Source organism: Molothrus ater, chromosome 14 (genome assembly GCF_012460135.2).
Source record: "Molothrus ater isolate BHLD 08-10-18 breed brown headed cowbird chromosome 14, BPBGC_Mater_1.1, whole genome shotgun sequence".
Taxonomy (NCBI): Eukaryota; Metazoa; Chordata; class Aves; order Passeriformes; family Icteridae; genus Molothrus; species Molothrus ater.
In genome coordinates, this window is record NC_050491.2 from 12,184,338 (window position 1) to 12,201,078 (window position 16,741).

At 47.4% G+C, this 16,741-nt stretch overlaps 1 protein-coding gene across 4 annotated transcripts in view; it reads right to left on the reverse strand.

Annotated features, from left to right (window-relative positions):
• Positions 1 to 16,741, reverse strand: part of PLS3 (plastin 3) — a 49,993-nt gene that overhangs the window by 18,022 nt on the left and 15,230 nt on the right. For 2 of the 4 annotated variants that reach the window (XM_054516368.1, XM_036402286.2), the window contains exon 2: positions 2,340 to 2,426. In XM_054516368.1, coding sequence (XP_054372343.1) covers positions 2,340 to 2,406 — 67 coding nt within the window. In that variant the 5' untranslated portion in view covers positions 2,407 to 2,426. Of the gene's footprint in view, positions 1 to 2,339; positions 2,427 to 10,129; positions 10,196 to 13,158; positions 13,241 to 16,741 lie in introns of those variants that run through there. The other 2 variants (XM_036402285.1, XM_036402287.1) reach the window with 2 other exon arrangements.

Genomic DNA, 16,741 nt, shown 5'->3' on the forward strand with positions numbered 1-16,741 from the left:
GGACCAGTCCCAAGACAATTAACTGCCTGTAGGATGGTGGGAGCTGCTTGTCTGTGCTATAGCTGGCTTTAGTGATAACCTTCAGCAGTGGTTTCTCACCTGTGGACTGTTCTAATAAGTAGTAGGATGTCTATGGGGCTCATGCCTTTTGCTGGCTGTCAGAGAACAGCACATCAGTTACACAGGGGAGAGGAAATACCTTTAAGTGGCATGGAAGGCCAAGTGGTGACAGAGCACACAGTAAATCACCTCACTGCCTCCCAGCATCCCCAGATGTCTCAATCCAGTCCAGCTGCAGACAGAAAAGCTGGTCAAACACACACCTTTAAAGCCCCATCAACCTACCCATGCAGAGCAGCAGCTTGCCCCATGCTGGAGTTAAAGCAGATCTCCAGGAAGCCCAACCAGCTGTGCATTGGAGCAGGGCACACCTTGGTGAGCACCCTGTGAAATGTTTCCTCCTCCCCACATCTCCTTCATGACATCCTAGAAGCCAACAAGCTGAGTTTTGCTATAACCATGGTTCTCAGCTGTGTTCCAAATCTTCCAGATAGCTGGGAGATTAAAAACAGGGTTCATTTTACATAGCAGTCTTAGTCCAGCTTCTGTTCACATTCACTGGAGATGCTATTAGAAGTTCAGTGAAAGGCAGTCACCCAGCCAGGGACCAGCCCTATATCCAGGGCAAACATGGCTCCTTCAGGCAAGAATAAAGGGAATGAGAGCATTAGAAACACTCCTGACAGGTGTGTCCCACACGCTTGCGGGCTCTACCATGCCTAAAGCACACAAAACAAGGCAGTTGAAAAGAACTAGCAGATCTTATCTCATTTGTGGGTATGTCCAGGATAATTAGCACATTCCTCATTAATATTAAAGTTCTGACATTGCCTTTATAATTTAAAGCCAAACAGGGACCCACATCCTGAGCAGGGTGAGCTGGTTTCCTACAAGAAATCAGGATTGGACTTGTGTTTCTCCTGTTTCCAACCTAATCTTGATCATTTCCCCCACACTAATCACAAAAAGCCACCACATTCCAGAGAGGTTAATAATTTTAAATGTATCCAAGGACAGAACAGGCTGCTGACGTGTCAGCCTTAATGAGACTGCACTAAGAGGCACATTAGACAGAGAGAAACACTATGCTTCCTCCCAAGGAACATCTCCCTCTGTGGCAGGTCACTTCTACCTGCTGCAAAAGTCCTGAGAGCAAGAGAGGAGAGGGAACTCCTTAAAATGCAACTTCCTTCAAGTTCCAAGAGGGGTTACTGCTCCATGAGAATCAGTTGCCTCTGAAATTCACATTTTTCTCTGCAGATGGGAAATTCTGAGCAAGTGAGAGCTTTCACAGCCACCCTGTCCTAGACGGTGGTACCACCCAATACAGATAAGAGGCAACTATGATTCTATATCTATAACCAGTGCTCAAGTGATGCCCATGTCCAGTTAGAAAAACAAAATGCTGGCTCTCACTGCTTGTGCAACTTGATCCTGGCCAGTGCCAGTCCCGGGTGTGGTTCCCCAGCTGAACACACTGACCTCAGTCTCCCAGGGCTGTGCTCCAGCGCCCATCCCACCCCTCCCTGCTGGTTCTCTGACCCTTCAGTACGCCATAGCAAGAAACTAAACCAACAGAAAAACATGTTTTCCATTATGTCAGTTCTTTTGCCCATTTCAGCTTCCTGAAGCAGCCTGCCAGAGGCTTCTGTGATGCCAGGGCAGGGGGAAAGCTGAGAGGCAGAAGGAGCAGCCCCTGGAGCACAGCAGGCTGAGGGAGATCAGCAGAGATGGAGCCAGCAGAGGGCAATGGAGGTGTGCTCAGCACAAGGCATTGATCATCACCACAAGCTGCTCCATCGAGGCCAGGTGAACAAATTCAGTTTTGCTTACAAGCCCCAAAATGCACCTGCACAAGGCAGAAATGCAGCACCCACACTGACCATGCACACAGCTCAGCCAATCTGCCAAACCACCACCACCAGAACCAAGAACTCTGCAAGTCCTGAAGTGCTGCCAAGGCCAAAGCAATGCAAAACCTGTTTGGATATTTCTTCTGCCATCAGGAAGCAACAAAGCCCACCCTGGAGCAAGAGCACAGGACTGTCTGCCAGTGCTCCCTGATAGCCAGACTGCCTTGTTCCTGCCTTTGTGCTCCTTGGCCAAAGGGACAAGCCAGAAGCAACAAAGCTGCCAAGGGACTCCTTGGCACAGAGACAATCATGAGACCAGCAGAATGCCCACATCCTGCTGGCACTGCTGCTCATCACAGGGGTGGGATAAATCCAATTCAAATGTGCAGCAGACAGGAGCGAGGTGCCCTCCTCAGTGTGACTTACCAACTTTAGCAAAAGCCTCCTTGAGTTCCTCCAGCTCATCTTTGGAGATTTGCATGGTGTTGGCCATCTCATGAATTTAGGGAGTACCTAAAGAGAGAAAAAGAACACTGTATGAAACCAGGCTGCATTCAACAACACAGTTTCCAACAGCAGCATAGCAACAATCAGTATCAGTGTCACCACACTTCCTGGGACTATGTTTATCTTTCCACTAAGAAAACAGATGTGTCAAACTCAGAGATGGGAAATACACTCTTTAACAAGTCAAAAAGCCCATTAGCCTTGTCAATATTTAGCTCTGTATGTTATTTTATGATTATGGTGTTCTGAACATATTAAGGTACCTGCTGTCAGTGTATTCTGTAGGTCATAACTCACATCTCCAGAGATTTTCCACAACTTTGAACAAAATCAGAATTCAGTGTCAAAATATTAATGGAGAGCACACAGCTACCAAACCCAAATAAAAGATTCTGAACAGTATATGGAGAGAGTATTTTGGCACAAAGTAGTAAACCCAGTACTGTTTGCAAAAAGGAAATACTTTGCTCTTCTGCAAGAAAACTGTTTGAATCAACACCTACTTGTTTCCCCAGAGTCAGACTCCCAAAAAAATGCAAGGAACAGGCTGTTTGCATGGCCCCTGTTTCCATGAATGGCAGAAGCACCATGAGCAAGCCCAGAAGAGCTTGAGAAACAGCAAGACCCCGAGTTCACAGAAACTCCCTTGGATCAGATCTGCTTGGTGTTTAAGAAACAGAGAGGATGGAGCACAGAGTTCCTCCACCCATCTGCCATCATGCTGCTTTCCAAGCACTGATGAGGTGCCACCCAGCCAGCCTGGACAGGAGGTATCACCACAGGGATGGGAGCAAGTCAGACACCTACGCACATCTGTGAAAGGGCATCGGGTGCCCTGGTGGCCCTCTGACCATGAGAGAGCAGTGACTGATGCAACAAGGAACACAAACACAGGCACTGATAAGCACATTCTATCACCTCTGCTAGCTCTAGCTCAGGGTCTGTAATGGGGATTTAGGCAGGCTTGGTGCGACTTCAAATGAGATTTGCGTCCCGAGATTTTCCAGCTCCCACATTGTTCACTACAATCCTGAAGCGGAGAAATAAAAGGTTCCTCCTCTGCCTGTGGGAACAGACACAGCTGCCTCCTCCTTTGTAAGCAAAAGGATGAGGGGTGGATTGAGGTTTACAGACTGTCAGAAGGCAGGATCCTGAACAGGCTGGCTCTGGCTCAAGGCTCAAGCAACAGGAGGCTCAGTTTAACAAATGCCTGTGCTCTGATTAGCAACCTTCTTTTGTCTGAGACTCCCAGCTGCCTTCACAAGCACTCACACAAGTTTGCCTGTAGCTGTAAATATTCATTTTCTGTAACACTTCACTCAGTCTGGAAAGAATGAAGTTGTTAGAGATGAGAGCAATGGGCAGGTGTGGCAGCCTGGGAAAGCAGCTCAGACAGGTGCTCGCAGCAGAGAAACTCAACAAGAGTTGCATCACTGCAGAGACATGAAGGAAAGCACTTCAGACCCCACCTCCCAGCATTAGCAGGCACAACAAGATGTTGAACAGTCAGTAAAAGCCACCAACAGCAAGACAACAAATTTCATTGGGCTCAAGTTGAAAAATGGGGCAGAGGGAGGAATCACAGCAAAGGTGCATCAGACTGACAGATATAAAAAAGAAATCTTTATAAAAGTAATTTTTTTTACTGTTTCACAGTAAAAAGGCTAATTGACCAAGGCAATGCTACCATGCAGGCCCCTGCAAGATGCAGGAATGCTGTGTGCAGCACTGACTGTCTTGCTTGATTTCCAGTGCAGGATCTGTCTCCATTCCTGGAGCAGCCCCTTCCTTGTAGCACTCCCATGGGTGTCTCAGCCAAGCCTCAGCGCCACCAAAACCTGGATATTTCCAGGGGATAAAGGAGTTGCTTAGCAAGAAAATCAGCTCTGAGCAAGCTTGTTGCATGATATAAGAGATGGATTTCACAACTGGCAGAAACACTTGGAGAATGCTACCAAGAACAGAGCCAGATTTGGCTATGCAGGCAGGTGGCATGAGCTGCCAGGCAGGAGAGGCTGAGCTAGAGATGAAAATTCAGCCAAAGCTCCTCCACGGGTTCTGCCTTCTTCCTAATTCTCATTTGCACCGATTCATTTTCAAACCATGAGGATTTCCCTTAAAAAGGGATTTCCCAAAGCATCATTACCTAACCACTTAATTGGAATTTAATTTGCTGCTGACTATCTCTAACATCTTTAACACCAAAAGAAGCAGCAAACACCACCATAAAGCGAGAGCTTTTAAAAATGCTGCCCTGTTTGACTTTATCAGGTAAATATTATGCTCTGGATATGCCCTACGGTTGTTTGTATGGGTCTTGACTTAAAAAAAAAATCTTCCATTTCCTAGACTATCCAGCTCAGTCCATAAAAAAGGTTTCACTCTCAGTTTTTATAATATCACGTCTTCCTTCTGTTTCTCTGCTTGAGAGGAAGGAGGGAGAATTCAAACCAGCAGAGAAAAAGCAGACACCTGACCTTGTCAGGGCTGTCTGTGAAGGGAAAGGGTGTTATAACAAAACAGTCCATGGAGAGGTTAGTGAGCCCCAGAGTTAACAGCTCCCAATTGCACAGAGCTTTTCTGCAATGAAGAGGTATTACACCATCATTGGGACACTGGGCTGGGGGGCAGGGGAGCTTTTCTTTTTCTTGTTGTGTGGGGGTTTTTATGTTTGTTTGTTTTTAATAGCTGAGTCTAGGGCATTCAGAATCGTGTTTTTCATTCAGTTGCATTTTTAAACAAGAGGCTTTGTCTTGTGGGACATAAAAGGCCCTTTTATCACACTGGCACAGGGATCACACATCAGCTGCCTCCCTGGAAGCCCTGTGGGGACTCTCCATGCTGCTCACGCCTGCCCAGGTCACACTCACACTGCAAGAAAGCCTCCACCAGGGTAGGACAGGCAGAGACATTTAAACACCCATCTTAGAACAAGAGAAAAGTTTTAGTCTGGTGGCTGACAGCCCATGGGTCAATGCATAAATAAACAAAGTGTACAAGGAAGCAATTCCTGCTCCAGATCCCTCATCCTGCCTTCATCCCTCACCCCACAGAAGAAAAGCAAGGGCAGCTCTGTCACACATGGATGCACAAAGGAACCTACCCAGAAGAGCGTGGCTGGCAGACACTGCAGCCTGTTTCTGTCCTCTGAACACCACCTGGGACACAGGGCAGAGCTGCTGAAGTACAAGGTTGTGGAATATCAACTCCTTCATGAGATTGGCTGTATAAAGTTCCTGTGCAAACAAATTTTACAGGTCCTAAACACACTGCAGTCACCGAACTGGGGTTAGTTTATTTGCAGAACTGCAACAGGGGCAGGTCAGGGAAAGCTGTCCCAGCGTGTGTTTTGACAGCTGTGAGCCACCTGGGGACAGGCCACTGCAGGGCTGTCACTGGAGGCATGCCTCTGCTGAGGCACTCAGCACTTCCAGCACTAGTGCCAGAAGCTAACCAGGATATTTGGGTGGATTAACTGCTCAGACAGCAACTTAAAAACACTCAAGCACAGAGAAAAATGTTCTCAAGACTCTTCCCCAAGAGGGGAAGCCCTGGAAGCTGCATCCTGGAAGCTCCATTACACAGAGGACTAGTAGAAAACTGATGAAGGGGGGATATTCAGACATTTGTACGTCTTGAAAGTTGGCAGATTAATTCAAATTTGAAAGCACATGACAACCAAATATTTCCTGAGAGCCACTTGAACACTTCCAACAGAAACAGAGCTGGAATTTGCTGCTGATCCAAGTGGAAGAAATGGAAGAATTTACTTTCTTAGCAGCTCAGTGTTACTCCAAAAACTGAGTGCTTCATCCCTTCCAGGCCTGCCTTACTTTAATATCTCTACAATGACTGATTAACAATATCAACTTGTTTACTCAAACAGGCCAGTGCAGGGACACATTAAAAGAGTCAACAAAAAGGTATTAGTATGTCCTATTTCCACCCAACCTAAAAAAAAAAAGAAAAAAAAAAAAAGAAAATCCAACACAACAAGTGGGCTAGACCTAGTCTGGAGCAGTGACTCAGTTTCTGAGGAGAAATCTGTGGTTTTGCTCCCTTTTCATGACAAAAGCTCCTGACATCAGAAGACAAGTCAGTTAGCAGTAGCTAATTAAAAATACTCAAACCCCACACACCTGTGACCAGTAAGCCAGCACACATCTTTTGGAATAAGCAATGGGACAGCCAGGCACTCGGTCCCCTCACAACCACAGCAAGTGCCAGAGCCCTGGGGCTGCCTGGCCAGTGTGGAGGAAACTCAGTGATTCAGCTGCCACAGGATCCAGCCCCCAGGCCTCCTGTGGCTCACCTAACCCTCCTCTTCCTCCCTGTTCTGCAGGTAGGGCTGCTCCCTGCCAAGAAGGAGCGGCATAGCAGAGTGGGGTGGCTGTGTGCTCTCCCCTCTTCACCCTCCCCAGCGCCCTCTGAAAGCAGCCAGCAGCACCTGCCCATCCCAAAAGGGCTCTGCAAGCTCCAGAGTGCCAGGACAGCCCAGAGCAGCCACCCTCAGGACAGCGAGGGAAGAGTCACTGGCAAGGGATACAAGGTTGAGTTTTCTTTGCATCCCTTCCCAGGTGAGTGGAAGCTGCAGAGGATGCTGAGATTGTCAGAGCAGTCTCCTGACACTGCAGGAACCCTCCTCCACAGGCACAGGCACAGGCCTGGGCCCATGCTGCTTTTGGAAATGTTTGCAGGCACGAGAGGGCACAGACACATCCACTCCCATCTCCATCCTCAGCTCTGATGGCTGCTTTTACTGGTCCAGTCCAAGCAAAGCCTTTGGGGTTTTACAGACAACCAACAGTCCCAAACAATGTCATGTCCTCCATGACATTGACAGGAGGACATGATGGTGCACAGACTTGGTCTGATGAGTCCTCTGAGGTAAATAGTTTCCAATGCTTGGGAGGGAGACAGGAAGGCTGAGGGATTGATGGCCTGTAAATGAAAACCTATCATAAAATCCATCCTCTCCTGCTCATAATCAGTTTGTGTGCTCGTCAAATGCTCACCACAGTGTTTTGCTCATCAAATTCCTACAAGACAGCACCCACACCCTGGATGTGGTTGTTAGAAAACACCAAGCTGATGGAAGCACATAAACTTTTAATTGGCAATTACCTTCCATTCAGCCACTGGTCAGAGGTACTGGCTGAAACCAGACCTTCACCGTCACACTTTGTTGAGAGATGTCATCCTGGTAGGAACAGGGATCAGGAGATGCTGCCCCATCCAAAGAGGCTCCACCATGGTGGTGCCTAACCCCTTACCATCAGCACGATGATGCAGATTCTGAAATCAGTTTGGTGTTGCTTTGCACAATTGTGGCTCTTGTGCTCACAAACACTGTGATGCTCCTGTCCACTCAGGGAGCTGATTTCCCTGCCTCAGGAAGAAAGGGGCACACAATGCTTTGAGCAGGCATTGCTTTGTGGTGCCACATTTGGCTGAGTGGCTGCATCTCTCATCTGTGGATCTCCCTTTCAGTAAAGTTTTCCCAGCCCCAAACACATCAGGCTCAACAGCAGTGAATCTACACCTTTGCTGTCAGGTCTGCAGTGCTTTAACTGTGGAACACCACTGTACTCAACACCTGCAAAGCCATTACCCAAATCTAGCTTTATTTCTCTTAGTTCAGCTTTTCTTGGCCATGCAAAGCACCAAAAAACTCACCTCAACAGCCAAGACCAACTACATAAATTCAACTTTAATTCTGAATTACTTAAGCTTGCCTGGCCATTTGAATTGACCACCTTACACCACCCAGCTCTCCAGCTCCCTGCCTTTACACACAGAACACCTCCTGACTGATCCATGCTGGCTGTGTAGTCCACCAGCTGCATCACAGGAAGGACACAGGGCTGCAGATAGAGATTCCCACTGCACAGGCACCCTCCAGGTCACTTCGTCCCAATTCCATACTGAGATTACCTCCAGCTGCTGTTTCTGAAGCGCCTCTAAAGCAGCAGAAGTCCCACCAGCAGGCTTTGCTCTATATTCTTTCAGACTCCTGAAACTCATGCTGGGAGAGGCAAGCTCCCTGCTATGCTTATGATCACCTGGGAGTGGACTGTGAAACTTTGCTCCAGTTGTTGCACAACCCACCACTGCTGCAGGGGAAAAATCTGCCAAATCCATCAGGAGCAGACACACATGTTGGAATTAGTCACTGCTCTTGGCTTGCCAGAGGCTCTCTCCAGATCTGGAGGCATGTCTCAATGGGGTAGCCACCTCTGGACAAGTATGTTCCTCCAGCAAGTCCAGGTTAGAAGCTCAGTTTCTCCCAGCTAGACCTGCATAGAGTGATGCCAGGTATTTTTCTGAGCAGCACTTGGGTAGATGCCCAGCAGGGATCTGAGCTGTAAAGAGACAGGGCCACTCCAACAGTATGGGAGCAAATGCATCAAATCACTTTTCCCATGCCTTCTGCACAGATTTTAACAAGCACCCCAACATCCACTGGCAGCCTGGACAACCTGATCCTTCCCCTTTTGCATGCTGGTCCAAATGTTTTCTCTCCCTTCATGACAGAACCAGATTCACAAGCTTCAATCATCTTAAATCCTTAGTAAAAGCAACTGCTGAGCCATCAGCCAATTTACATGCCTTTGACAGCCCTGCACAGCCAAGGAACTCTCTGGGGTGTGGTCAGGCCTGGATAATGATCAGCATGATCAGAACTGAACTGCAGCCAGCACCTAGAGAAAACCCAAAATCAGCATCAAACTTGCTCACAGCATCAAATAGGAATCAGCCCCTTGATAAAAGCCCAGGAGAGCCATGTCCTCCACAGCAGCATCCAAATTACTGAAAGCTGGGGATATGAACAGAAATTCACAGGGATTCAAGTACACTAATCCCTCTGTCTCACCGATATGAGAAAACAGACAGAGAGCAAGCAGCTGAGGATGCCTGGTCACATGACACCAAATTGCCCAGAGGCTGGAAGGAAGCACAAGTCAGAAGAACACGAATGCTTCCACTCCAATTGCCCATGGAAAGGAAAAAATAAAGCTTCCCCAGCCCTCAAAGAAATTTCCCCCAACACACCCCTGTCCTCTGAGCCAGAGCTGCCTCTGATGCACACTGAGGGTAAGATGCAATCCTGGAGCAGAGGATGGATGCTTGGTTACTCTCTGCTACCAGAAGAAGGCTGAACAGGAACACAAAACTGCTTTGGGACTCAAATGGAAGGGAGCAGCACGAAAAGCTTTCTGCAGACCTTACAATCTTTGAAGGCTCCTGTCATGCAAGACCAGGGCCAAGTGCGATGGATGGATGGATGGATGGATGGATGGATGGATGGATGGATGGATGGATGGATGGATGGATGGATGGATGGATGGATGGATGGTCACAGAGGAGACCAAGTGCACTCACACACCCCCATCATGCTGCAGGCTCACAGCTACAGCCCACAGACCTTGCACAAAATGTATTGCACATCTCTACAGAGCACTTATAATCTACAGGGCACAGTAGAAAACAGATAAAATACTGCTCAAGGCACTGCTGAATCAATCCTTAAAAGCCTCTTCAACAAATACTCCTACTAAGTGTTGCATTTTGACACACCTTCAGTTTTAGTACAGCAGCTGCTCCAGGGTTAGAGAACATTTGAAATCATAACCCACTAGATTGGTTTAACTAACTTTTGAAATAGTTTGTTCATGTCAGTGGAAACAGAAGAGCAATATTGTCATTACCTAGCTAGCACAACATGGAACAGGTGATCCTTTCAAGACGTCTCGGGAAAGGAAGAGCTGAACACTCATCTACCTGGAACTTGCAAAAGCAAACAACATTCAGAGATTATTTAAACTTAAGTGCAAGAAGGTAAAAGAGAGAGGGGCTGAGGTCAGGTGTCGCTAATGGACTGAAACTCAGAAGGCTTCATTTAAATTCCTGGCTCAAACACAGAAAAGTCATGCAAGCCTCTCAGGAAATTCTTATGTTGATAGTAATTCTTATTCTTGCGTAGTTCCCAAAAAAAAAAAGAGCAGCATTAACACTTCCTTCTGCTTATTCTGTACCTTTACCATAAATGTCTTAAAGAAAGGACCAATCTCTTATCCTCCACTGCAAAAACTCAGAATGCCTTTATTTATGAGGGGACTCTCAGAGCAATAGTGTAAAAGACAGTGGGTTCCCTGCCAGCATAAGCAAGGAGGAATGAGGTTCACAAGGCTGAATCTGTGCAAATTTTCTTCCCCAGAAGCGAATGGGAGCTGCTTGTTGAGACCTGCAGGTTACCCTCAACATGCTTTAAGCATGTGTCCCTCCATTTCCCAATATTAAGCCCCAAAGGAGCCCAGTTCCTTACAAGGTGGGCTGCAGAGCTGAGCCTGCAGCCTGGCTCAGGAGCAGCTGGATAAAGCCCTGCAAAGGCCAGAACACTCTCCCTCCCCCCAGCAGCTCCAGCTCTGCTCTCAGGCAGCACCTTTGGCAGGTAAAGGAACTGATAGCCAGTGTGCCACGATAAAGCAGCAAGAAGCATTACTCAGTCTGTTAAACTTCCCCTCCACCCAGGTGGGGGAATCAACCAGATCCCTAAATTAAATCACAGTACAGTCATTGCTTATTCAACAGCAATGAACAACAGCAGCAAACAGGCTCCTGCAAGCCAAACATCCAGCATGACGGTGCTGATCCCTGGCAAGCTGGACAACAGAGAGTTTCAGCTGTTCATTTTGGGAGGGTGGGTTCTGTGCAGCCTTTCAGAAGGTAGAGCTGTGGTCAAGCAGTTTGCAAACCGCTCTATCAGCTGAAGGTAAACAGAGCTGTCCAGAAAGAGACAGCCAAGGCTGAAATTCTGGCTGCCCAGATGATAAACATTCAGAGAAATGTGTCAATTAATGTTTTCTTAAATAAGAAACAAAACACTAGAAACTACAAACCGTACCCTAAGTGTTGTAATTATGTTTCAAAAGTGTCTTAAACCCCAGGAATTTCAGTAACAGATCTCTCACTAGAAAAAGCTACTGAAAAAAGAAAAACCATTTTCCATCCTTCCCCTGTTGTCTGTGATCTTGTTTAGAAAGCACTTGGGAAAAAGGGAAAGAAGTCAAATTAATTTGTTTCAGAGCAAGGAAGCAACATCAGACTGCAATAAATCAGTGTCACTACATAGCTGTCCTAGTGGCTTATGAAGTAGGAAAAATCTCTGTAAATTCACCACTCATTTACTGTAGAATAGATGGTGTAGATCCTATCTACTCTTCACAAAATCAGAAACATTAATCTCAAAAATTAATGCAAAATGGCCAGAAGTGAAGGAAAGCTGCTGGCTTTGCCTCCCAGGAGGTTGCAATGACAGTGAAATCACATTTAGTCTAACTGCAGGGTGTTCCCCACACTTCTCTATAATTTAACTTAATATGGGGAGGAGTGATAGGGGAGCCAAAGACAGCAGCCACCAGGTCAGGATCAGGCAAGCTCTGGTTTGTCACTCTTGGACTTTGGAGAAGCATTAAAAACCTCCACAAAATGCACTCTCATTAGCAAGTTTCAAGGTTAGGTAAATGCATCCAGCATCAAGGCTGGGAAAATGCATCAGGCACTCCTGGAGATGAGCACCAACTTCTGCTTAGGTCCCTTCAAGCTGCTTTGCTTCCTCCTCCTCCTTTCTCCCTCCGTTTCCCAGCTCAGCCAGTGCCCAATACCCCTAGGACAGATGTTGTGGTTAAAGAGATGTATGCCCTGTAAACAGCATGCAACCTCACCACTACTTTGAATTTCACGAGGGTGTGCGAGTCCTCCAGCTGTGGAAATCATTCTTTAGAGACAGATGCTTTGCAGAATAAATGCAGAGTGAAATATCTCTTCTTAGCCTTTTGACTAAGAGATAATATAGCATCAGTTTAATAAAACATAACTTAGTAAAACCTCAGAGCAATACATTCAGTACAAACAAAATTAGGATGTGAAAAAGCTATACTAGAAGTGTTTTACAGGTTTGCAGACAAATTAAGTTTTTAGAACAAAAATTCAGCATTTCAGTTCAATACTTAAAAGTACTGGTATGCAAGTGCTTTAAGCTAGTAGTGAGTACTAAAGTGTTTAGAGAGGGTCAACATTGGCTTCCAGCATCAGGTATAGCCAGAAACCACAGCAAGCAAGATAAACTCCTCTGTTAGGAGATGAAATCCTGCCAGCCTGTAATGCCTCATGCCATTCCAGCTGCAACGGCAGGGCAGCATTCAGAGCCCAACTTCTCCAGGTGAAAGACCCCAAAAAGTTCAGCAGCCACACAGCCAGCAGCCTACAGCCCCTTCCCAAAAGCACTCAGAGCTCCTCGCACTTTCTGCAAGGCAGAGGTTTAAATATTTAGCACTTTAACATGCAAGTTTAGGCAGTTCTGCTTTGTAAAAGCCTGCAGCAGACTGAGATGGAACAAACCCAGAGCTGGGAAGACACACCCTGAGCCCTAAACACGAATCCCTCGCTGATGCCCAGCCGGGGCAGCCCCCGCTGCTGCTGCTTGCACGCGTTTATCAGGTGCGCTGATAAATTCCCAACTCAGACACACCAAGACCTGAAACTCTCTCTGCCCTCAGCTGTTTTCCTCCATCCACTCCAGCAGGAGGAATCACAAGACTTTGAGCAGAGAAAAGCACAGCAGGGCAAGTCGTTGCAGGACGATCTCCGGCGCGGGCCCGCACCCGCAGCAGCGCGCACGGCCAGCCCAGCCCAGCCCAGCCCCGGGACACCGGGACACCTTCCCGGCTCTCCTTACCCTCCTCTCTCCTCCCAGGGACGCCGAATCGCTCCCTCGGCCGGCCCGAAGCGTCTCCCACGCCCCCGGCCCGGAGCTGGGCAGCCAGCATTCCTTCCTTCCTCCTCCCTCCCCGCCCAGCGAGGGGAGGTCGCTTCCCAGGGCTGCGGTCACGCCGCGAGAGATGCGCGACAGCGGCCCGAGCATCCCCTGAGCGCGGGGATTCTCCCCAAAAAACAGCTCGCGGTCCTTTATTGCTTGGCACTTGGGATCAGGAAGCGGTAAGATACAGAGCTTTTAGGTAAGCAAACTATTTTTTTTTAATTAATAAAAAATAAACCACAAGCTCCCCCCCAAAAAAACTGAACAAAAAATCCCTCTTCCACTCTTTACTCTTTAAAACAAATGGATTTTGATTTGCTCGTTCTCAGCGTGTCCAGTCAAACAGCAACGCAGAGCTTGTATTTGGCTTTATGTACTTATTTTATGGATGTCTTTGAAACAACCAGAAGCTCACAGAATACTCAGGATCCAGACCTATCTGGCCTTAGTCGGCACTGAAGGAGGATGCTGCCTATTATCTCACCTCATAGCTCCTCAAAAACAAAAACTAACAAAAAAAATTTTAAATGGTCTGAATAGATTAGATTAAATGAAATACAGAGTTCAGAGCTGGCCCATACTGTAATATATTGCATTACCTCAGCAATTAATCCTTGTCTGCTCTAGATGAAACAGGAACAGACATCTGCTGCTAGCCAGGAAGACACAAGCAACAGAAACATCATGTACTGTGTGCTGCTGATGCAATGAACAGGAGCAGAATCAATCACCAGAAAGGTTAAGTTGGCTTTCCAAACTATAATCATATATTTCAGAGATTTCTGTTCCTGTTAATTCCATAATGTTTGAGCATTTCCATAGCTAAAAGGAAAATATGTCATTTACTAATAAACACAATATTTGAATTAGTAAAAAATCTGAAGAACTCATGACTGTTCTAAAAATTATGGTCACTGGGTGGTTTTTTTGTTGTTTCTCTTTAAAAATTACATCAGCCAGAGAAGTGAGTCACTGCCTGGTACCATTTCTTGGGTATCACCTGAAAATTTAGCTTCCAGCTGTAAAGTTTCAAAAGAGGTATAAAACACACCCCAGAAAACAAAACAAAACAAAAAACCTAAACCCAAACTCACAGCCTGCCAGCTTCCTCAGGATGGTAAACATCATGGAAACCAAAATAGAGGGTTTTATGCCCAGAACTGCAGCTGCAACTTAAAATGAAAGAAGCTGGATTGGAAAAACACTTCTGCAGTCCACGGAGACCAGGCTGCGTGCACATCAGACAGGGTTTAGGGAAGAGCAACTTGAGCTCTGCTCTGACTTGCACCAGCAGCCAGCTTCAGCATCACATCACATCTGGGTGCAGGGAGCCCAAATGGCTGCTCTGACCAAAACCAGGGACTGCATCCAGCCTCTGAAGTCTAGGGGCAATCATGCAACAAAAAATGAAAAAACTCATCTCATCAAGTTTAGTGTCTCCACTTTCCATCCTACATGTGAGTACATTGCACAGCATAAATCCATCCTGTAAGGGTTAGTGAGGCTTTGGGGCTTGACAGCTCTGGGGGAGAGCATGCCAGAGACCAGCTCCCAAACTAGGTTGTGAATTTCTGTCAGTGGCAGAGCCATTGCACAAGCAATGTCTGCTCAATGTCTGTCATCTGTGTTGCTGGAACAGCAAGGCAGCACCTGCAGGTGTGCAGGTGGCAGACTGGCACTGCAGAGGGAGATGCCTAAAATCCACCAGCCCATGGGTCTTCAGACCTCTGCTTGCCCACTTTTATTTTTCAGGTAAGTGGAAAGCATCCTACAGGGCTATCAGGTATAATCATTCCCTCTGTCTGAGAGGGAGAGGACATCCCTGCCCCATCACCAGCCAGCACAGGTGCCCAGTGGCTCCACCACAAGGAGTTCAATTCACACACAGCGCACGTGAAATACCCATCTCCTACATTTGCAAAGGATCAGAGATAGCCAGTTTTTCCAGAGCTTTAAGAGCCCTCTGCTCTGTGAATACTCAAAATCCAGTCCTGGCTGTCCAACCTGCAATTACAGTCAAACCTAAAATAGCAGCTCGGTGGTGCCAGCACCACTCATCCCCACGTCATGTCCCGAGACTCAGCACACCAGGGTGTGGCGTGGCAGGCAGCAAACGCTCAGTTCCCCGGGCACTCCACTCCCAGCAGACTTCCTCACACGCCTGGTCTCACACCACTCCCCACACTCTTCCAAAATAGGAATTTTTTTTTTGTAGAGCCAGTATAGCAGTGTATTTTCCTCTTCTTCCTGCTTTAAAAAGAGCCTTTTAGGGAAGAAGAAGGTGCCTGAGGTGCTCAGGTGACACATCCACTCCCCTGCATGGAACATTGTGATGTAGGTTTATGCACAAAGAGAACTTCCAGCACTGGCAGGATTCCCCCAGCACATCATTGCACAAGGGGACACATCTCCTCCACAGCTCCAGCTGCCAAGTTTCACTGGGAGGCCACTAATACATATTTGCCCTCCAGAAGGTACTCAGTGATGGCTGTGGGAGTGGCAGCTGCTGCCTTCCAGGTGGCAGGGGAGCAGAAGGGTTAAATTCAGGAGTCATCTTTCACCACAAACCCTCAAGAACAGACCCTTTGGTGAAGTTCTGGGGGAGGAAGGGAGCTCAGACCCTTTGGTGAAGTTCTGGGGGAGGAAGGGAGCTCAGACCCTTTGGTGAAGTTCTGGGGGGGAAGGGAGCTCCTCCAGTGTGCTGGCCTTTGCCTACAGAGGGCTGTGCAGCCCCACTGCTCTCCCCTGTGAGTCCAGAAGAGGACAACCATCTGCTTTTGGACACCAAGTTTTCCTGCCCACTCCAGAAGTGGTGCTCTCCTCACTAACACCAAGACACACCACGCTGATGTTGGAAGCTGTTCAAGATAACTGCTGATAAAATCACAGTGACAAACAAGTCCCTGGGCATGCCACATCTGTCCCAGTGATTTTTGGGATGGGTTTTAACTGCTGGCACTTCTAGCTCCTGCCTAAAATATCTATTTGCTGGGATGCAGCCAGCTCCACTGTCAACCAGCCTTAGGAGTATAGGACATGCTGGTCCACTCCAGCATCCCCATGGTAGAGAAACTTCCATGGGCAGTAGGCTGGGGCACAGCAGCCTCAGGAGATCCCAGAGACAACAGAGCATCAGCAGACCTTGGCAAGCCTTCAGGAGCTGCAAAGGTGGCTAAGTCTCCTGCCTGTGCTGGTGCTGCAAATCAAGGGTTTTCAGGAACATACCCTCTCCTTAGAAAAAAAAATTTTAAATGAGAGAGAGAGAGAAGGGGGAGAAGTTCAAAAGAGTACCTAAATGAAAGAGAAAACCAGTTAACTTAAATAGGCTGCTTCACCAGAGAAAACACACCATGCTCTATGAGCCAGGGCTTTAGACAGCAAAGCTGAGTGGCCAGCCACCAGCCTGTTTTGGACTGACATCAGTGACCATTTACCATGGGCAAGATGTTCCCCTTCTCCAGTTCTGTCCACAATCTCTTTTAAATGTAAGGATTTTAATGAA